At 34.8% G+C, this 23,583-nt stretch overlaps 1 protein-coding gene across 6 annotated transcripts in view; it reads left to right on the forward strand.

The window, feature by feature from the left end:
* The window catches only part of STXBP4 (syntaxin binding protein 4), a 227,434-nt gene that overhangs the window by 21,788 nt on the left and 182,063 nt on the right, over nt 1–23,583 (forward strand). For all 6 annotated transcript variants that reach the window (XM_055258752.2, XM_063629923.1, XM_063629921.1 and 3 more), the window contains exons 4-8: nt 2,692–2,824; nt 11,431–11,537; nt 11,718–11,928; nt 12,898–12,973; nt 19,597–19,688. In XM_055258752.2, coding sequence (XP_055114727.2) covers nt 2,692–2,824; nt 11,431–11,537; nt 11,718–11,928; nt 12,898–12,973; nt 19,597–19,688 — 619 coding nt within the window. The remainder of the gene's footprint in view (nt 1–2,691; nt 2,825–11,430; nt 11,538–11,717; nt 11,929–12,897; nt 12,974–19,596; nt 19,689–23,583) is intronic.

A 23,583-nucleotide genomic window follows, 5' to 3' on the forward strand; every position in this document is an offset into this window, starting at 1 on the left:
TGTCATCAGAGTATGTTGTTGAAGTTTTAAGTTTTTATTGGTCTGGTAGGTGAGTAGTAGTATCTCTGCAGTTTTAGCTTGTAATTCTCTTATTATGAGTAAAGTTGAGCAGAACTATTTTTGATACTTAATAGGAAAAAAAGAGTATATAATCTAAAATTTTAATAATAGAAGAGTTTTAAAATAAGGTCCTAGTCGTGTATGTAAATTTTATGCTGCTATGAACATATAAATTTATGATTAAGAAGAACTTTTAACAACATAGACATTGCTTATAATAATTCTGGGTAAGAAAAAAAACAAGATCTAAAATGGTTTAAGTAGTATGATAGCAATTCAGAAAATATATGGATATTAATTCAGAAAATATATGGATAGATTTATAGAGAAAACATATTAGCAGCAATAAACTGCTGTGTTAATAATACTTTGCTGGGATTAGAAAAGTAAGATCCTGTGCTGAAACAATAATATATGCTGGAGATTGTTTGTGCCCCCAGTGAAGGCCATTCACATTTGGAGGGTTTAAGAGTTAGTGGAGAGATCTAATAAGGTAGCTTACTTCCCTTTCTTACCTTATCTTTCATTTCTAGACTTTACTCGTTTATGTTTTTGCAATCTACTATCCTGTAAAGAAGGGGTTTATTGGCCAGGGGCGGTGCCTCATGCCTGTAATCCCAGCACTTTGGGAGGCCGAGGCAGGCAGATCACTTGAGGTCAGGAGTTGGAGACCAGCCTGGCCAACGTAGTGAAACCCTGTCTCTACCAAAAATACTCAAAATTAGCTGGGTGTGGTAGCACGCGCCTGTAATCCCAGCTTTTCAGGAGGCTGAGGTGGGAGAGTCGCTTAACCTGGGAGGCAGAGGTTGCAGTAAGCTGAGATCGTGCCACTGCACTCCAGCCGGGACAGAGCAAGACCCCGTATCAAAAAAAAAGAAAAAAAAGAATGAATTTAGGGTGCATTTTGGACCCTTGGACCCTGTCCTCTCTGCCTTTTTTCTAGCTGATTGACTATTGCCCTAGAAACCAGATAGGCCTTCCCAAATTAGAGCTGAATTCAGTATACTTGTAATACAGCTCTAAATGATGTCATACATGGAGAGCAAAATATTCAAAAATGGAGTTCTATGTGCTTTTTAAAAAAATTTCTCTCTTCCTTTTAGAAATTATCTTTTCGAATGCAACAGTTTTCTTAAAGATGTTCTTAGAGTTTCTACGGCAGAAGCTAAGAAAGCTTTTTCTAAAAACTATAATCATGTAAGATATGAAGTAACTCTTTTTTTAATAGTAGTTTCAGTTATTCAATGTATTTGAAGATAGCTGGAAGTCCTATATTCAACAATGGCTCTAACACAACAACAAAGTAGATTACATATCACATTTTGCCTCTGAAGTAAGACTGACTGGGCTCACACTTGGGCCATCAAGTTAACCTATCTGAATTTTGAGTCTTTTAAAAAAATAAGGGTAAGAATCTTAAGGATTTGTAGATATTAAATTAGATGTTATTATTTAGGTATTGTTTAGCACAGTACCCAGTATTAGTAAACAGGCAGCCCTAAATCTTATTTCAAACTTAATTCAAGTTTTGTTTGACCAGTAAAAGTCTCTGGTCTGACCCAGGTATTCAGAAATGCAACTTGGATATCCCTTTTGCAGGATGTTTTGTACAGTCCCTTCTTTTCAAATGGCATTGCTTTTATGTCTGACAGAAATTACAGTTGAAACAAGTACTTTTTACCAAGAAAATATTCTTTCTAAATTAAAAAGATAAATTATGAGATTCAAATGGAAGTCATATTTACTTTGCTTTAAATGGCCACAGACATGTCTTTTAAAGCTACTTAAAATATTTAGTTTTGGAATTCTTCAAGTAGTCTAATAACCAGGTAAAAGCCAATCTTTTCCGTCACCTTTAATAAATTTTTGTTCTACTCCAAAGAAATAAGCATTATCATTGTAAATTATTTTGTGTTTTGGATGTTTTATAGGGAAAATTAAAAGTATAGGCAAGCAAACTCATTTAATTGCTGTTATGTCACCATACTTTTTAAAAATGTCGTTGCTAGTAAGTACTAAGTATTTTGGGTTGTCTAGATCAGGCGTCCCTAATCCCTGGGCCGCAGACTGGTAGTGGTCCTTAGTCTGTTATCAGGCGACACAGCAGGAGGTGAGTCTAAGGCAAGTGAGCATTACTGCCTGAGCTCTGTCTCCTGTCAGATCAGTGGCGGCATTCAATTCTCATAGGATCACGAACCCTATTGTGAACTGTGCATGGGAGGGAATCTAGCTTGCATGCTCCTTTTGAGAATCTAGTGGCTGATGATCTGTCACTGTCTCCCCTCACCCCCAGATGGGACTGTCTAGTTGTAGGAAAATAAGCTCAGGGCTCCCCCTGATTCTACATTATTGTGAGTTGTATAATTATTTTATTATATATTACAATGTAATAATAAAGTGCACAATAAATGTAGTGCATTTGAATCATCCCAAAACCATCACCCCTCTGCACCCCCATCCCCTCTCCACCCCCCGTGGAAAAATTGTCTTCCATGAAACAAGTCCCTGGTGCCAAAAAAGGTGAAGGGTCGCTGGTCTAGATCTCAGATTTTGATTTAATAAGTAGTTTAAAGAAAAAAATAGGTACAGATCTCTAGACTAACCTGTGTGTGCTAATTTACTTTATCTTAGGGATCCTGCCTTTCAGATGATTACAATTACCAAGGAAACAGGCCTTGGCCTGAAGATACTAGGAGGAATTAACCGGAATGAAGGCCCATTGGTATATATTCAGGAAATTATTCCTGGAGGAGACTGTTATAAGGTAAAAATATGTCCCATGCCCACCAAAAATACAAACAAAAAGACCCACCAGTGGTGAAGTTTATTTTTCTTCATTAGTGAATTTATATATCCACTGTGACCATACCTCAGTGAAAAATACAAAGGAATTAGAAGATAAGACTATTGCCCTCAAGGAACTTTAAACCAAGAAATAAATAGGTTCTTCTTCTATAAAAATAATAGATATTTCTGACTGTAAGATAAGGTTATTATTTTTAAATCACATGCTGTTCAACTTTTATCCTGTATCTGATTGAGAGAAATTATATTTGATGACTTGTTATCTTTCTACTACTTTGAGTGTTTATTAAGTTAGATCAGTAGAACTTTAATTACATTCATTTAGCCTCTACTAAATGTAAAACAAAACAAACAGCAAACAAAATCTAATTTCTGAATTCACAGTTCTTGTTGAGCTAATGAGTTTTATCACTCATTAAAACCAGAAAATGTCTTTTTTTAGGAATTAGAAAGTCTTACTCTCCTCTTCAGTGTAAGAAATACATAATGAGCTCCCTTTCACTTTGGTTGGTAGGAAGCTCAGACCCAAATTTGAAGGACAACCCCAGCAATTTAACAAACTGGTTACTATATTTGAATTCTTATTCTTCTTAGATTTCATTTGCTATTTCTGTTTTACTAAAGTGATTATGTGTCGTTTTTTGAAAATTGCCTCCATTTGATTTTGGAGAGATATCAAAGAATTTAATACAATTATATTAATAATTAAGAATTAATAAAATTAATAAAATATTCTCCATTTGATTGCCTCCATTTGATTTTGGAGAGATATCAGATATAAAGAATTTAATAAAATTATATAATTAAGAATTAATAAAATTAATATAATATTCTATTAATATCAAGCTATATAGCATGAGAAAGGATCTTCTTATTTTGTTCTTGTTTGGTTAAATAGTCCTACTACTTTTACCCACTGCCCATATCCCTCCCCCACCACTGCAAACACTTATTTACCAAGCAGTTTATCTTTTCAACTGGATTTTTTTGTCTTGTTAGGGAAAAATTCCGTTTTACCGATAACTTTCAAAATAGTTGTAGTACTTTCAATTGTTTTATTTGTTCAGATAATAAGTCATCTTTTAAATACACTTTCTGAGTTCTAAGTGTTATAGAGGCCAGGCATGGTGGCTAATGCCTGTAATCCTAGATTTGGGGAGGCAGAGGCAGGAAGATTGCTTGAGCTCAGGAGTTTGAGACCAGCCTGGGCAACGTAGAGAGACTTGAGCGCTATTACAAATTTTAAAAAATCAGCCGGGCGTGGTGGTGCATGCCAGTAGTCCCAGGTACTTGGAGGCTGAGGTGGGAGTATTGCTTGAGCCCCGAAGATCAAGAGCAGTGAGGCATGATCGTGCCACTGCACTCCAGCCTGGATGACAGAGCAAGACCCTGTCTCAAAAAAAAAAAAAAAGTATTATTTAATAAGTTTAATGGCATAAATTTTTGGCTATTAAATTTAAATTATTAAATATTTAAAAGCTAAATTTAAACAAATTCAAACAAACAAAAAAATGAATTTTTTCTTCCAAGAATTGAGGTGTTACTTTAGCGTTAAAGCTGAGAGGTGTGTGTGTGTGTGTGTGTGTGTCTGTGTGTGTGTGTTCAATATAGCTAAGGCATTTCTTAAACTATACTTGATAAAATGCAGTAGTAGATCAAGGTACCTAACAAGTGATAAGAATTTGCTTTCTTTTTTTCTTTTGAGACAGAGTCTCACTCTGTCACCCAGGCTGGAGTGCAGTGGCACAATCTCGGGTCACTGCAACCTCCACCTCCCAGGTTCAAGTGATTCTCCCACCTCTCAGCTTCCCTAGTAGCTGGGATTACAGGTGTGTGCCAACACACCTAACTAATTTTTGTATTTTTAGTAGAGACAGAGTTTCACCATGTTGGCCAGGCTAGTCTGGAACTCCCGACCTCAGGTGATCCACCCGCCTCAGCCTCCCAAAGTGCTGGGATTACAGGCGTGAGCCACCGCGCCTGACCAAAGAATTTGCTCTTAAGACAAGCATCACTTTGTGCTTGTTACGATGAAAACTATTTGGAGTTAGAGTAATAAATTGATAGCAGTGGTGCTGAATGACTCTTTATCTTCTGTCAGTGATAGCAGATTAAGAAATTATTTTTATGATATCTACTTTTTCTTATAATTTCATTGAAGTATTAAAAGGCAAAATTTTCTCATTGACTATATTCTCTACTTACCACTAGAGGGCAGCACAGAGCTATTAATGTTCTTCCTACCGGGTCATATCTGACCAAAACCGGGCAACATAGAAAAAGGTGTAGGAGGCCGGGCGCGGTGGCTCGCGCCTGTAATGCCAGCACTTTGGGAGGCCGAGGCGGGCAGATCACGAGGTCAGGAGATCGAGACCATCCTAGCTAACATGGTGAAACCCCGTCTCTACTAAAAATACAAAAAATTAGCCGGGCGTGGTGGCGGGCGCCTGTAGTCCCAGCTACTGGGAGGCTGAGGTAGGAGAATGGCGTGAACCCCGGGGGGCGGAGCCTGCAGTGAGCCGAGATCGCGCCACTGCACTCCAGCCTGGGTGACAGCGAGACTTCGTCTCAAAAAAAAAAAAAAAAAGAAAAGAAAAAGGTGTAGAAGAAGAGGACCAGGGGCGATGGCTCATGCCTGTAATTCCAGCACTTTTGGAGGCCCAGGCGGGAGGATCCCTTGGGCCCAGGAGTTCCAGGTTGCAGTGAGCTATGATTGCATCACTACACTCCAGCCTGGGCAACAGAGCCTCTCTAAAAAATAAAAAAATTTATAGAAGAAGTAATTTTCTAGTGCTTACATTATTTTTAAATATTTTCTCAAGATGGAGAGCTCTATGCATATGCATATTTATTCTTCAAATACAAAATTGATATAACTATTTTACAACAATGTATTAATACATTTACTATATTCTAAATACTGTTTTAACATGTTAATAAATTTCTAGTCTGCACAAAATTTCTACATAGTAGAATCTGTGGAATAGGAAACAAATTCATAAGGTTATCTTAATGAAGTTGCTGAACTGAGTAGCTGTTAATATTTTTTAAATACATATGAATGCTTTAACTTTCTGCAATTTTGTTTTAACATTATAATGTTTCGTAATTAACAATATAGGCTATCTCAAGCTTATAGCTAGATTATATTTCATTTATATTTTCAAATCTTCCAAACTGTAAGGGAGTTATTGGAACGCAGAAGAAATTTTCTTTAATTATTCATGGTTTGCCACCACCCACCCCAAATGTTTTCCTCCTGGAAAATATGAGAATAAAATACTGGTTTAGTAGAAGCAAAATAGTATGTTTCCTTGAAAAACATATCCAGAGTTCAAATATGGGATATTATGAATACATCTTTTCAGTTCAAGCAGAACCAAGATTCCCTCAGCTCTAAGAGCTAGAGGCACCCTATAAATTGAGAACAACTATATAAATTGCTAAAGTTAAGGAAATAAGAGAGCTCCAAGGCCCTTTCACCCTGTCAGCTAGTCCCATATCTATCTGGGGTCAATCCTAGACCCTTTTTCTGGCCTAGACACTCCTTTAAGCTGCATACCCATATTCAGTTCCCTGATCAACATTTTTACTTGGACCTCTTAAAGGTATCTCAAACTCAACATTTCTGAAGCAGAACTCATGACATTTACATCACACCATATTCTGCTCAACTCTCCCCAAACAGAGTCTCTTCCAATTTACCTAGTCTTGGTGAATGAGAGCTTCCAGCTACACAAAGTCAGAAAATTTAACAGCTTCCTATTTCCACTCCCATAACACTATTCAATTCATTAACACATACCATTGACTTTTTTACTCTCTAAATATCTCTTGAAGCCATCAGTCTTCTTGATCTTTATTCTCATCACTGGAGCTTAAATTGTCATCAGTTTTGAATCAGCCCTTTCAGTAGCATCATTTGTTCTTATGCACCATACCTATTTCCCTCCCAACTTATGTCTTACTAATATTTGGTTGCCTACAAGTTTCCATATAGTGTGGCTTCTGCCCTGTCCTTCTCTGGCTCTCTATCACTATGCTTCCAGAGTAGAATTTTCTCAGTTCCTGGAAGGGCCCTTTTTTTTTTTTTTTTTTTTTTCCCATCTCGTGTGCTGTTCCCCTAGTCAGGAAACCACACTCCATTTCCTTTCCCCCATTATTTCCAGTTATCAATTCAAAGACTGCTGCCTAAGGGTTGTGTTGCCTGCTTTCCCCCAGTCTAGGCTAGGTTTTATTTTTTTCTATATATGCTCCTAAATCCCATTCCTTTCCTTTGTGTCACCTATCTCAGTTTGCAATGATATATTTATATTTATGATTGTTTAATCAACTCTGCCTGAACCACAAGACAGTATGTTTCTTAAGGGCAAGGATGCTATCTGATTTTATTCACAGTAATATTGTTAGTCCCCAGTGTGGTTCCTGACACATACATACTTGCTCAATTTAAATTTATGAATGAACGGTCCCGTAGTCATTTTGTCATGTTTCTGAGGATTACTGATCTGCTTATTTACCCTTCCACTGGCACCATTTGGGCTCCACACCAAGGTACTTCCTCCTTAGGCCTTTGTGTCAGATTTCCGACAACACTTTAAAGTTCTCAAATGTTCATTTTTCTTTCTTTCTTTTGTTGCTGGTAATATAGGGAAAGCAGACAGAAATCAAAATCCTCTCTTCAAATCTGATAGTATATTTCATATTTTCTTCAGTTGGTTCTAAGACATATATTAAAACGTACACATATAAGCTATGCATGCACACACACACACATATATATAACATGCATATATCAGTATGTAATATACTTATGAGTGTGTGTATATATGTATTTTTTCCTCTTCTATCTCTGAAATTATAGGTCTCACAATCAATGTCGTCATGTAATTTGTGGCATTGAAGTAGGACATATTTGACTTTCAGAGGAAATCTGTTTTCATGGAGAGCATAGCACTGGAACCAGGGCTAAGGCTTTTAGATAAATAGCAGGACCAGGCCTCTGGATGGCAAACTATGAAGAAACCAGTCCCACTGGTGGGAGCTGAAGAAGTAGCAGCCAAGATGGTTTGCTTTGCAGTGTCACTCTCTTTATTCCTTTGCCATTATTATTTCTGTCATAGCTACCCTAATTTCCTCAGACTGTTTCCTAGCCCCCTTTAACCTATTGTGGACTTACTATGTACCTAGCACTGTGCCAGGGAAATAACCATGAAAAGGACAGAGTTCTAGTTATGCCTAACTGAAAGAATCAGTGATTCTGGCCCACTAAAATAATCATTGCCCCTAGATGGGAGTTGCTGATTTAGTATATTTTAATGCAAGGGCAGGGAAAAGCGGATATGTAAACATAAGGACCATACGAAGTAAGTGCAATCCTTTAGGTAAGTAAAAGTGCTTTTTGAGCAAAAAGACACAACTAAGTAAATCCTGGGGAACTAGAGAAAACTTGCAGCAGAGATAGTGTTTGAATTGGGCTGTGAAGTTTAAGTCAGAGTTTATCGCAGAGAAGTGGCAGGAATTCATATGTGTAAAAACATTGAGGTTCGAAAGACCATGGCTGGTTTGAGGCACATTCTCTGAGAGTAGAATGAAGAATATGCTGGTGTGGAAGGTGGATGGTGAAGCTAGAAAAAGTAAGTTGCAGTAAATGTGTTGTGCTGGGTGTGGGTTGTTGAGGAGTTTCAACTTTTCCTACCAGTTGGCAGCCATCAAAGGTTCTCAATCTAATGAGTAATATAATTAAATTTGCTATCAGTATGAAAATTGTCTACAACAGATATGGAAGTCTCATTCACCTCATCTTATTTAACACCTGTAATGTGCTATAATTTACATATGTTACTTAATTCTTATAGCAACCTTGTGTTACATATATTTATCCCCATTCTACAGCTAAGAAAATAGAGTTTCATAAAAGCTAAACAACTTGCCTCAGTTCACGGTAATAACTGGAGTTAAAAGAAGGTTACCATCAGTCTACATCTTGTAAAAGTATAGGAAAGGAATCTTAAGGCTTACAGAAGGACTGTTCCTTAGTATTAGGTATAATGAGTTTGTTAAGTCAGAATTAGGCTGTATAGATGGTTTCTGATAATATTGAAATGTATTATTTAGAAAACTATATACCAAAGTCAATATAGAAATGAATAGTACTAGTCGTTTTTAACAGAAGTGTTTATGTGGTCAGGAATATATTATTATTTCAACATCTACATGAATGTCAATGTGAAAGAATTCAGATCTGAAGTTCAACATAAGAAAGTGCTTGGCACATTGCCTCCCATGTCAGGTAGTTGCTCTGTAACTGCTGAATTGGAATCTAGACTGGGTGGAGGAGGTCTCAACATATCTCTGAAGTTAGTATCTTCACATATACATTAATCCAGCTGGGGCAGAATGCACTCGAATGGCAGACTTACAAAAATAGCTTTGTTTTCATTTGCAGGTTCTGACTTTTAAACAGGTTCAGAAATTCACATGATCAGCTAAGATCTTATTCTAGGAGGCAAAGAAAGAAACTAACTGCTATGAATACTTTTTAGAAAGAAAAAATATGTAAACACCAGAAGTCATAGTCAGAAGGCATTCTTCTTCTTCTCTTCTCTGACTCTCTTCCTGCCAGAAAATGCAGCTTCTATTCATCAGTGTACTTTAATACAAGATGGGTTAAATTGCCTTCATGTGAACTTTTTCTCTGTGCTAACACTGCATGTTATGTTGTCTGACTTTGCTAACTATATTTAATCACATATTTACATAAAATCAAAATTTGTTTTCAAATTATATATATAAAATATAAATATATATAATATAGAAATATATATATATATATATATATATATATTTTTTTTAGACAGATTTTCGCTTTGTTGCCCAGGCTGGAGAGCAGTGGCGCAATCATGACCTTGACCTCCTAGGCTCAAGTGATCCTCCCACTTTAGCCTCCTGAGTAACTGAGACTACAGACATGTGCCAGCTATTTTTTTTTTTTTTGAAAGATGGGGTCTAACTATGTTGCCCAGGCTGGTCTCGAACTCCTGGGCTCAAGCAATCTTTCTTCCTCAGCCTCTCAAAGTGTTGGGTGTACAGACATGAGCCACCGTGCCTGGCTTATATATTTTTAAAAATTAAGTTGACTCTTTTGGCTTAAGTATTTTAAATAATGTTTACATTTCAGTAGGATAGGGTCATTACGCATCTAGATTATATAGTCTTTTACACAGTATTTGAGATATGTTTCTATAAAATCCTTTCATGCAAGTTTTATGTCAATTTTGTTGTTTTTCTATGTATTCTTTAGTCAGTGAAAGAGATAGTACTTCATGTCTTTTTAAAAAATAATAATACCTATTGTTATTTAGGAGTAAAATAACTGTGAATCACCATTATTATAAATAATACAGCTTAGATCAAAGATCAGTATCCAAGGGATATATTTTAGTAGATAAGACTTTAAAGAAAGATGTTTTCTTGAATTTGTGGAAGTTACTTAAGTACTATCAAGGTGAAAATCTCCCTTTTTAACCATATAAGCTTTTTCTATAGTTATAAAAATAATGGTTTCTACCACTGTACTAATTAATGATAAATAGGGAAATACCTTAAGAACTGTAAAAGAAGAAAGCTTATTTTCATTTTCTAGTTTGAATGAAAAGAAAAGACAAAAACTGGGAAACTTATCTGACAACCACATTAACTCTTGTTCCTGATATGCTCTGTCTTACTCAGTTAGGCTAGCTATGAGCAAGCCAGGCCTTAGCAAAGGCAACACCAGGCAGCCAGTTAGAATTGTCATTATTAGCAGGACGTGGCTAACAATATATGCACAGCCAACTAGGCCTTAATCATAGGGGGATAGCAGGTCTAGTAAAAAAGATTATGCTGAAATATGGGTAGGATCAATATAATTAAAATCCTTGGCCAGGCGCAGTGGCTCACACCTGTAATCCCAGCACTTTGGGAGGCCAAGGTGGGAGGATTGCTTCAGCCCAGGAGTTTGAGACCAGCCTGGGCAATGTAATGAGACCTCATCTCTGCAAAAAATTTTGAAAATTTAATTTTTTTTTTTAAAAAAAGACCCTTGACTAAAGTTTTAAAAATCTCAATGTGGGATAAATCCACACACACATTGAATAGTTTGGTGGGAGGACATATGTAGGAATGCAGAGAAAATAAAATAAATGAGTTTTGTATTCTGAAATATCCCACAGTTATTTGGCCCACTTTATCACAGAGTCAGAGCTTTATCAGCCCCATAATGCTCAGTTTTTAAAACAGGTCCCTTTTCCTGGTATACTGGCCTATGTCCTACCTACCATATTAAGAATTCTTTAGCATGTAAAGTTATTCATGCAATACATGAACCATTCCATTTTACTCATATATATGTTACCAAGCCAGACTTTAATCAAGACATTTTGCTACTGAGGTTGTCTAAGATTTTACTTTTTACTCTTTTTGAAGGCATTCTTCATGAAAACTTTTCATTGCTTTAATTACATCAATTATTTTTTTTTTAATACCTCATTAGTTCCTTTATTGTTCCTTAACTGTTTTTGTTAGGATGGTCGTTTGAAGCCAGGAGATCAACTTGTCTCAGTCAACAAGGAATCTATGATTGGTGTATCATTTGAAGAAGCAAAAAGCATAATTACCAGAGCCAAGTTGAGGTAACTATACCATCCATGAGAGAGAATGAGTCATTTAGGATGTCTCCTTGAAAGTAGTAATTTAAGATGTGTTAAGTACTTTATAAGAAATACTTTTTAATAACATTTGAAACATTATCTTGGATTTCAGTTGTACTATATTCATAGCATATCCATAAAGCAATTTCTTTTTAATACTAGGTTAGAATCTGCTTGGGAGATAGCATTCATAAGACAAAAATCTGACAACATTCAGCCAGAAAATCTGTCATGTACATCACTTATAGAAGCTTCAGGAGAATATGGACCTCAGGCCTCAACATTAAGTCTTTTTTCTTCTCCTCCTGAAATACTAATCCCAAAGACCTCATCCACTCCCAAAACAAATAATGCCATTTTACCTTCTTGTGAGGTAAGTCAGGTAATCTTAAATTTCTCTGTATATGCACTCCATAAATCCCCTATACATTTTTACATTGGTTATGTACATATAGAATTATTTCAGTAAAATTGTTAACAATATTTCTTTGAAAGATTTTTTTTCTTTTTTTCTATTTAAAATTTTTATGCTGTGTTTTCAATGAACATATTTTAAGTCAGCATGTCCTGTGTCCAGGAGCATGACTGGTTAGAAAATACCAGCATGACAAAATGGTTCCATAAAGATATGCGTAGATATCACTCAAAACTATGTTAAGAATGTCATATTTTGTTTCAGTTGGTTTAGTTATTTGCCATTTCTGTTCTCTGCTTGACTGAAGTCAGGCCATCTTCCTTTTTGTTCCTTAGCTTCTTCCCCACACAGTGAGGCTAATCCCAGGCATCCAATCTAGGAGTGTATTGCTCCTTCATGTGCGCATGCTGTAGTTCACCCAAGTAGAATCACACAAAATGGGGAATTTCTATATCAGAATTAACATAATCAATTACTAACTGCTATATTATCCTAACAAATTACAGTTACAGAATAAAGTGTGTATTATTTATATCTGTGTTAGCTGTAAAATAGGAAACTTAGGCTTTTAGTCAGTAGAATAAAATTCGTCAAAGGTAACTTCAGTCTCTGGTACATGCTGAACAGAGACAAAGTATAAGATTTTCTGTCAGCCCCTTATACTTTGTCACTTGGAGCTATAATACTTTTAAAAGACAAGATGTGTGGCCTTATATTTTGTTATCCTTGGATGTGGTAGAGCTGAAAGCAATTGTTACCTTTAATTCTGAATTGCTTTGTTTGAAGATGCATATACCAAAATTTTAGAGGGTTCATATTTGAGGGATAATTACTTTAATCTCTGTAACCATTCTTTTTATGTTAACATGGGCTTCAAGTGACCTACTTTAGTAAATGACATTGCATATTCCTCATTTTCTTTCACAGACAAAAACTGGATACAGCAAAACAGTACAGATTCCAATTACTTCAGAAAACAGTACTGTGGGTTTGTCTAATACAGGTAAATACACATTTAATTTCTATTTCCTGTTTTTTACTTCAATTCTCTCTCAATTAGGAATATGTAATGTGACTTAAGACTTTGAAGAAGGGTGAATTATGTCTTTGTTCCTTCAGTGAATGAAAAAGTAAAAATAATGTCTTTCCGTTGGCCCCTGTTAAAGTATGACTTTTATTAGAAATTTCCCTGAACAAAGAGTTGAAGTTTCAAAAGATGCATTGTCATAACAGTGTTTATGAAGCTATAATAATTAACGAATTGTTTAAATCAAATAATGAAAAGTCTTCTATAAAGATCAAGATTAGGTTGCCATGTCCTTTTAGTGCAATACTGATGAGGCATATTAAATACACCTTTCAGAAAACATATTATAGAAGGGAGCATACCTTAAGAAAAGAAATGTATCTTGTTTTTATGGAAGAAATCATATGGATATCAATCAGAAAGGATGTCAGTATTGTTAATTCATTATTATTGAGTCTTAATTACTGTAAAATGATTTACTGAATTTTTAAAACAATAAATCATTAATTATCTAAGCCAAATGTAAAATAAGGATTTTTATTTGGCTGTAAGGTGCTTACAGGATCAATATGAAGAAATAGTCCCCTGAAATTATCTCCAAAAGTTAAACACAACAATGATAAAAAGACTAAACATAACTGAAAAACTAATTATATATGCCTAATTATAATGTAAATTTTTACCTGTATATTTTAATTTTGTTTTAATAGCATTATTTATATAAGAACTAAAAATAAGGAAGCATTAATTTAAATTAAATAGCTACCAATCTTTTTGAGATGGATTCTTGCTCTGTCGAAGCTCCGCCTCCTGGGTTCACACCATTCTCCTGCCTCAGCCTCCCAAGTAGCTGGGACTACAGGCGCCCGCCACCATGCCCAGCTAATTTTTTGTACTTTTAGTAGAGATGGGGTTTCACCATGTTAGCCAGGATGGTCTCGATCTCCTGACCTCGTGATCTGCCTGCCTTGGCCTCCCAAAGTGCTGGGATTACAGGCGTGAGCCACCACCTGCGCCTGGCTCAATAGCTACCAATCTTTACAGGAGTTTATACTATATTCCACAGTAGTTTACTCTGATTTGGGGTGGTATTTACCAGTGGGTTAATAGCAATCTTAAGCCATGAGTTGTATTACCTTTTACTTAGATTTATTGACCCTTAGAAACTTTATAGCATTATTCCTCTTACATAATTAATTTCCAGTCTCTGCATGTACTGTATTTATTTTAAACTGGGAACCCTTATGAGAAGAAAAAGACAAATGAAACAGTCATGAGATGAGCATCAAAATTGCTAGATGATAGAAGTCAGAATCCTTTATTCCTTGATATTATAAAATATTAATAATTATATAACATGTTTTTAACTTTTAAAGTAATTGAACTATTCAATGCCTCTTTTAACCCTTTATTCAGTAAGGATTTACTATGTTATATGTGTAGAATACAGTACAACAGGAATTATGAAGAAATTAGGATATTTTCTGTGAGATACTTAATAGTATATTGTGAAATAAAACATGGGGCTAAAAATTCTAATTATTCAAGTAAGGAAACATTCTAATTTATATGCATGCATTTGTTTATAGATGTGTGTGTACGTTTATTTTATCAAGCAGCTACTATTTGCTGTTTTTTGTGTTAATCGGAGCAGGATATGGGTGGTTTTGTTACTCTAAAAAGCATTCTGTCTTGTGGATGAATAACACATTTACACAAATTATGTAAAGACATGAACAAAGAGGCCTAAGAAAGGAAGTAGTGAGTGCTATGAGTATGGTATAAGGAAGGCACAGTGGTTACCACCAGACTCTGAATACAGACTCAGTGTTCAAGTTCTTGCTTTCATCTTATTAGCTCTGTAAACTTGAAATAGTTACAAGTTACATGGAGTTGTTATGAGGATTAAACAAGATTATGCATGTCAAGCACTTATATTGTAATTAGTGCATAGTATATGCTTACTAAATGTTCCTGTTACTAATAATATGTAACCTACAGCTTAGAGTGTAGCTCAGATAATATTCTAGGTCATGTTTATAGAGCAGAAGGAAAAGCTTCCAATTCTTGATTCAATTTTATGTCCTCCCCTTGACCCCAAAAACTAGTATATAATAAGGAATCCATCACAATATGCAGAAATTAAGAAAAATTTCTTGGCAAAAGTCAGACATTAGCCAAATCTTGAAAAAAGTGGTAAACATCAATTGACAACTGAACACAGGAGATCGTTTCAAGTTAAGGAAGCACCACAAATAGAAGCATAGAACTAAGGATGAGCTAGATGTCAGATGACTCTTAAGAGGCAGGTGTGATTAGAGAAGAGATCTTGTTAACAATGAATAAACTCAGGTAAATTTACACCAGTCGCTATAAGAATAGTGGTAGATTTCGTAATAGAAAAATAAGTTAGTGAAAAATATATTTAAGTAAGTTATAGGTAAATATTAAAATACAATTAAGACAGAACATTTTTCTAGGGTAGAAAGTGCGTCAACTCAGTCTCATTTTCTTCTACATAAATGTAGTAGGCAAGATATTTCTGGGGAGTGGAAAAAAGGCAAAATCACCTCTAAATTATCTCTAGATAACTTATATACATTGTGATTTGCATATTATAAGTACCTAATTATAGATTGTTACAAATCAGAAATTAACCATCACTTCTAGATTTCTTCAGTTACCTGATACTAATTCAAAAAATATAAACGAATTTTAATGTTAACCTCAACAAAAGTAAATGTAATTAGATAGTTCTATTTCTGTTCTTATCTAATTTTAAAATCCACGTAATATTTAAATGTTTTCAAAAATAATGCTATTACAGAAATTTATTTCAAAATCCAGAGTTGTTTACTAGTGCTATATATAAGTTGAATAACACATGAGTTTGGAAGTGAGCTAACAATATACTAAAGACATTTCTAAGGATAGCAATAAACAATTGTTGCAGCCAGGTGCGGTGGCTCACATCTGTAATCCCAGCACTTTGGGAGGCTGAGACGGGCAGATCACTTGAGGTCAGGAGCTCGAGACCAGCCTGGACAACATAGTGAAACCCCGTCTCTACTAAAAATAGAAAAAAAAAAAAAAATTAGCCAGGCACAGTGGTGCACGCCTGAAGTCCCAGCTACTCGGGAGGCTGAGGCAGGAGAATTGCTTCCTTGAACCCAGGAGGCAGAGGTTGCAGTGAGCTGAGATTATGCCACTGCACTCCAGCCTGGGTGACATAGCAAGATGCCATCTCAAAAAAAAAAGAATTGTTGCATGAAGAAATACAGTCATTATTTTAACTTTACTAATAGCGCATAAAGCGTTAATTCCTTTAGACCAAGTCTTTTGAAACTGAAACAAAATAGTTATGGGGAAATATATCCATTCAGAGTTAATGGTATTAAGCAAATTGTATTGATCCTTTCCTTACAAAACATTCTTTTCTTCTGCTGCTACAAAGAGGACAGGAACAAAAGATCCGAGATAGGCCAGGCATGGTGGCTAACGCCTATAATCTCAGCACTTTGGAAGGTCGAGATGGGAGGATCATTTGAGCTCAGGGATTCAAGACCAGCTTGGGCAACATTGTGAGACCCTGTCTCTACAAAAATTAAAAAATTAGCTGGGCATGGTGGCATACACCTGTGGTTCCAGCTACTTGGGAATCTTGAGGTGGGAGGATCGCTTGAGCCCAGGAGGTCGAGGTTGCAGTGAGCTGTGTTCAGGCCACTGCACTCCAGCCTGGGAGACAGAGCAAGACCAAGACGCCCTCTCTGAAGAAAGGAGAAGGAGGAGGAAGGGGGAGGAGGAGGAGGAGGAGGCGGGGAGGAGGAGGAGAAGGAGGAGGAACAGGGAGGAGGAGGAGGCGGGGAGGAGGAGGAGAAGGAGAAGAAGCGGGGAGAAGGAGAAGGACAAGAAAGAGAGAGATCCAAGAGAATAATAAGCCATACTTAGAAAAACTCACTCCTCCAGAAAGGAGTAAATAAAGAGCTTGGAGCTGGGATAGAGAGATGTCATTGGCAGATGAGGAAAACTTCTATGAGGGGCTTTCAGGTAAAGTTACTCTGAATTGACAAAGTGTGCTGGAGTTATACACAGACCCTCTTAAGGTTTTAACTCAAAAGTAAAGGTCTAAGTTGTCTGGAAAAAACAAGATTTTGTTAAGCCCTGATTGCATATTGTTAAATGAAGGTTAGTATAATTTTACATTAAATCTCCTTATAATACAGTGTCTCTGTGTTGATATTAACAATACTGTATAAGTTTTCACAGTAGTTTTCTATGATATTGTTGATCTTCTAACTCCTATGAGGCAGTCTGGTTTATTTCCCCTACTTTATAGACAAGCAAACTGATTATGAGAGATGTTGAACACACTTAAGAACATTGGTCTGGAGTCACAAGAGATTAGACTCCTAACATTATAATGTACTAGCTATGTAACCTAGGCTAATTTCTTTACCTTTTCGTGCCTTGGTCTTTTATCTTTGGGATGGGAATAATAACACCTGTGGTCACTGTGGTCATTTTGAAGATTAACGAGCTTATATAGGTACATAGTTTACTGTTTAGATAGAAGTAAGCATAAATAGGAGCTTCTGTTCTTTTCACTGTTAGAGATAGCAAATTTTTATGCTTAGATGTAGGAAAACGTAAGTGAGAACACATTCCTCAGTGTGTCAATGTTGTAGGCGTTCCTGTCTCACCTTCTCTCATTCTCCTCTCTCCCCCTTGCTCTGCCCTCTGCAACTCTTCCAATCACTTAACACTTGAAATGAATAATTCAAGCCCAGGTTTAGTTTTTGAGACCATAATCAGGTTCACTTGGGTCCACCTAGTGTTAATGTGCCTTAATTGCAGGCCAAACACCAAGCTGGAAGTCATTGACAAGCTTCACATATCCAAACCTTAAAGGATGAAAAATAAAGTTATCTGCTGGTTGGTCTTCCATATCGTTCCACTCCATGCTGATCTTTATACTACACTTTAGGTTTGGCACAGGATTTCTCTTAGGAGAGGAAAAAAATTATATGTATGTATATAAAAAAATTATATGTGTATGTGTGTATATATGTATATGTGTGTGTATATATATATATGCATACCCATGTATATATATGTGTATATATGTATATGTGTGTATATATACACTATATATTATTTTTAATCTCATAGCCAACAATTAGGTATCATGATTACAAAGGAGATTCACTTACTTTTATCAGAATTGTAAAAATTCTATTTAATACTAAAATCAGTCTTTTTCAAAGTTTAATTCCATTTGAAGCTAAAAGTCAGCCTCCTTTTTTTATGATCTTGACACCTATAAGCTATATTAAAGATTTTACATAGAATGTTAAGGATGTGTTAAAGGTTTAGAGGAAGACTATTTATTTTCATATGCACTTCTTATGTTCTTAAGAGAATGCAAATCATTTTGTACTTAGAGACAGATGCTCTGAGAAATTTTAAAAAATTAAAACACTGCATAAAGATGTGACATTTTCCAAAGATTTTTCTTCTTCCTCTTGTTTCTATGTAGAACTAGTAAAATATCATTTAAAAGTGTATTTAGAATAGTGGCAATTTAGATAGTAAGATCAACATGAATTACAGGAATTTGTTTTACAAACTTTGGCATATTAAAACATACAGTATTTCAAGTTCTGGTCTTTTGTAGCATCTTTTTTATTCATGCAATAGGGACAAAGGCTCGTTTAAATAATCAGGGTATGTTGAGAAGATGTAGGAAAATGGGTAAGAAGCGTATGACTTTTAGCTCTTGCAAATTCATTTATGCTACTTGAAATGTAACCTGTCTTTAAAATAAGAAATAAGATTCTTAGCTCAAAGTACAGAATCTATATTATACTTTATGTACAAACTTGAAATGACTTGCATTTATGGTTTTTTCCAGAGTACTTTCAGAATACACATCACAAAACACTTTTACCAGTTGAAAAAATACCAACATCTTTGAACAAAAAGACTTTTTATCTTTTTAAGGCATTGTGTGATGTAGTAGTGGTGGGATGTATGTTTGTCTTTTAAGTTAATATATCTGTGGGACTTCACAATGCATAATTGGCTACTCTTATACCTTAGGACTTAAGTGAAGCCAGCTTATATAAAAAATTTAGACTTAAAAAAATTATGAAAACTGGCCGGGTGTGGTGGCTCACTCCTGTAATCCTGGCAGTTTGGGAGGCTGAGGCAGGCAGATCACCTGAGGTCAGGAGTTCAAGACCAGCCTGGCCAACATAGTGAAACCCTGTCTCTAACTAAAAATACAAAAATTATCCAGGCATGGTGGCATGCACCTGTGGTCCCAGCTACTCGGGAGGCTGAGACAGGAGAATCACTTGAACCTGGGAGGCAGACCTTGAGCCAAGATCGTGCCACTGCACTCCAGCCTGGGCAACAGAGTGAGACTCTGTCCCAAAAAAAAGAAAGAAAAAAGAAAAAATTATGGAAACAAAACTAAAAGCTGCTAACTGATTAGCTAGAATTATTTTTGAACAGCAGGAACTCAGAACATATCCTGTCAAATGAAAATTTCGATTCCAATTAAGTTCCCAATTAATGTGCACCCTGTTGTCTCTTAGATGTTGCTTCTGCCTGGACTGAAAATTATGGACTACAAGAAAAGATCTCCCTAAATCCCTCTGTTCGCTTTAAGGCAGAGAAACTGGAAATGGTAAATCCTTTAAATTTTCATTTTTCTTCCATAAGACAAAAACAGGAAAGAAGTATTCTTCTTTGAGAGGATAAAGTACTGGAGTCATTAGTTTCTTGAAGTTACTTATTTACAATTAAATGAATGGCAGTTTGGATTTAAATTATTTAATTCACATTTGAATTTGGTAGTTCATGGTGGTTCACTAGTACAAAATAGAAATAAAATCTTTCATAACTAAATTGGCATTTGGATCAAACAGTTTTCTCCTCTGAGAATAAGACAAATGTGATTTTTACAGTCTAGAATAAATGGAAAGATGTAACAAATTATGGCAAAGTAGATGAGGCTTCATAATGGCAATAAATGCAATCAAGTAATAGTCCATTATTCAATTTTTTTTAAGTAAAAGGAAATAAAATTTTAAAGAACAAAATAGTCAGATGTCCACTAAATATAGAAAGATGGTGGCAATATACTAAAGCACTGAAAAATAGTCCTGGGGAAAGTGGAACATTGAGACTGTCACGTAAAAGAAACTTAAGATGATTAAAAAGGAAAAAGTAAAGGCAGAAAAGCACTCGAAAGCATTTCTTATCAGGTTACCAGGGATCTGAAGGGAAAAATAGGCCACTTTTTTTTTTTTTGATGTAAAATGGATATACTGCTGAAAGACCACAACCTCTACCTTCCAGTCAGTTTTTGAGGATAAAGCATTTTTACATGTTACGAAGAGTATAAAAATGCATAGCTAAAATAAAGCACACAATCTGTTTATTCCCATATCCACACCTTTGCTTGGTCCTATGATAGTCCTTTCTCATTGCCAATTTGAATTTTATCTAAATTCTAACTCACATAGGGGAGAAAAGATTTTTCACCCACTGGTAGATTCATGGCTAAGACACCAAACAAAAGACAGATTAACAAGAAAATAGCATGCAGATTTATTTAATGTATGTTTCACATGACATGAGAACCTTCAGAAATGAAAACCCAAAGAAACAGGGAAAACTGTATTTTTATGAACAGTCATACAGAAGTGTAATTGGAGCACAAAAGGGTGTAATCTAATGGTAATAAACTGGGGGGGGAGCATAGCAAGGCCTGTTTGTTCAGATTCTTAACATCTCTGTGTCTTCAGAGTTGAAGATATTTCCTTTCCTCTGGGTATAGGGAGGACCTCTCTGGAATGAGGGTCTTTTAATCTACTTTTAGGGAAGGATCAGCTGGGTTTTTTGGCCCACTTCAGGGGAGAAAAGGTGAGAGAAGGTAAGAAAGACCTTCCTGCTTCTGCTGTTTTCTTGAACACCAAAGTGCCATACTTTGAGGCAGCATGTCCTGGATTTTGTCATTCAATTCCATCTCCTTCATTCAGACTTTGCTAACTATTATAGTTCAGACCAACATTGCCTTCTTTTGCACATTAGTAGCACTTACCTTCACTTTTTGGTACACTATAATCTTTTTGTACACTATAATCTTTTCTATATCTTGTTTTATCAGTGAAATTAAGAGTGTCTTCACCACAGACCCTGTAGTACCTATTAGTATTTAAATAGCTGCTTTGTGCTGCATAAAATTTTCCAATTAATTAGATACTTGAGATGTCTCCTTTATACTTTCAAAATCCTGAGTATCTTTTGTAATATGTGTTTATGTTTGTGGCTAAAATGTAAGTTCTGGCTAACACTTGGTCTGCAATCAATTAATAGTAATATTTTCAAAAATAGAGTGTTTGAAGTTTAAAAGCATGACAATTACATATCTAAAAATGAATAATTATTCAATGATATTGATTTAGTATCCATTTCTGAACATCCAAGATTTAATACCATTTTTCTGGATAAGGAGAAATTTATCCAGCTAACTGCTTTACCTGACAGACTTTGTTATTTTACTTAGTTTAAATTTTTCTAGCACATGATATTATTTTTAATCTGATTAATATTCTTAGAGGTATGAAAATCGAAATTTGTATTCTGAGAAATATGAGTTGCTTGGCCATTAAATCCGAATTCCAGTTTTGGTTCCCCTTTAAGCCTAAACAAATTATTTTTGTGGAAAAGTAAAATGCCAGTTTTACATCAAAGAAACCCACATGTGATATAAATTCAGCCTCTGCTCTTAATCAAGATAGGCTTGTTAATTTTATTTAGTAGAGCATTCTTTTTTTTCAGTTTGAAATTATATTTCTCTTAATAACTTTTTTCGTGAAATCTACATTAGCATCTGTCCACCCAAATTATTTATTGAGCTACTCTTCTTGTTTTGCATTACTGATGCAATACAAAACAAGTAAAAGCTATTACTTGTTTTGCACATACTGATATTAATGTCATAATATCAGTATCACCTCAGCTTGAACTAGCTCCTTCTCTTTTGGTTGCTACTTTGTAGACAGATTCAACTTTGTTGTCCATTATGTTTTAACATATTCCTATTCAGTAATAAATAAGGCCAATGTGATCAGGTATTTAAAATAAAATAAAATAAAATAGTATATTTTTTAATCTTCTATAAACATTACATGTGGCAGCTCGAAAATTGGTGTTTTAATAAAATTTCACAAGGAAAGGATGTTTACTAATTATGAATTTATTAAGTAATTAGCCTACCCAGTACAATTTTTAAGGAAAGCAGAGAGGTTAGAATTTAATTAAGGAAATTACCTGTCAAGACAATGTCATATATATATATATACACACATACAAACATATATGTGTTCAGACATATGTATATATACATGTGGCATTGTCATGAATTCTTTTATATTTTGTTGGTTTAAGTAGAGAAATTTATAACACTGAACTAGTTATTTCTTAATTCCTTGTCTGTAAAATGGATTTACATTTGCCTCTTTCTATGAATACTCTGAGAATGATTTAATATACAGATATTTTAATGTTATTTCAGCAGTCATTTGTAGTGATATATTTCTTCAAATTATGAATAGTATATGTCTCATTTGATCCTAATATTAAACTTATAAATATGCATTATAAACTTAGCAAATAGGGATACAATTTATTGCTTGGCTTGAAATCCAAATATCGTACGTCTGCATTATCTGTGTATTTATACCTATGGAAGATGCTTTGGGATATGGATGCCATTTTGCTGATATTTACTTTTATCTCTTGCCATTTCTGTAACATTTCAAGAAAACTGTAGAGAGCAATGGCATACCCAATGTCTCATTATAGTTAATGAAATGTTCTTTGTATTAGGCTGAAAGGTATGTGACTAATATTGTAACAAAGTAATTTTTAAAATTCATCATTCAGACATTAGAAAAACTTCAGTACATTTATTTGTCTAATTAACAAACTTTTATTTTTGCTTCAGGTTAAAAGATGACCTTAGTCATTTAATAAATTATTAGAACCAACTCTTTATTTTACTTTTTTCCCCCATACATACTCTGCTTACGTATGAGACCTACTTTTTGATAAAACATGTTACTTCCAACTTAAATTTAAGAGCTTACCTAACATGACATGCCATATTCATCTAGTGTGAATTTTACTTTCAACAAAACTTTCATTTATTACTAAGCTTAGCTCTAGATCAATGTACACTGTAGTTAATTGCATTGTGTAATTTTATTATTAATGTAAGAATTACTATATATTGAGCACCTTCTGTGATAGACACTTTATTTGCATTATTTTTATAAAATTGTTTTTTATTTCTTTATATTAAAACATTAATGTACAAGAATGTATGTATTATACACATACAGTTTAAAGAATAATAAAACACACATTTACCCATCACCCAAGTTAAGAATCAGAACCTTGGACATTGCAAATGTATTTCTTCTTTATCATATGTACCTCTCCCCAAAAGAGGGGAAATTTTGAGTTCGTCATTTCTGTATTTTTTAAAATTTTTCAGTTAATTTAAGTATTGT

Source organism: Symphalangus syndactylus, chromosome 20, assembly GCF_028878055.3.
Source record: "Symphalangus syndactylus isolate Jambi chromosome 20, NHGRI_mSymSyn1-v2.1_pri, whole genome shotgun sequence".
Taxonomy (NCBI): Eukaryota; Metazoa; Chordata; class Mammalia; order Primates; family Hylobatidae; genus Symphalangus; species Symphalangus syndactylus.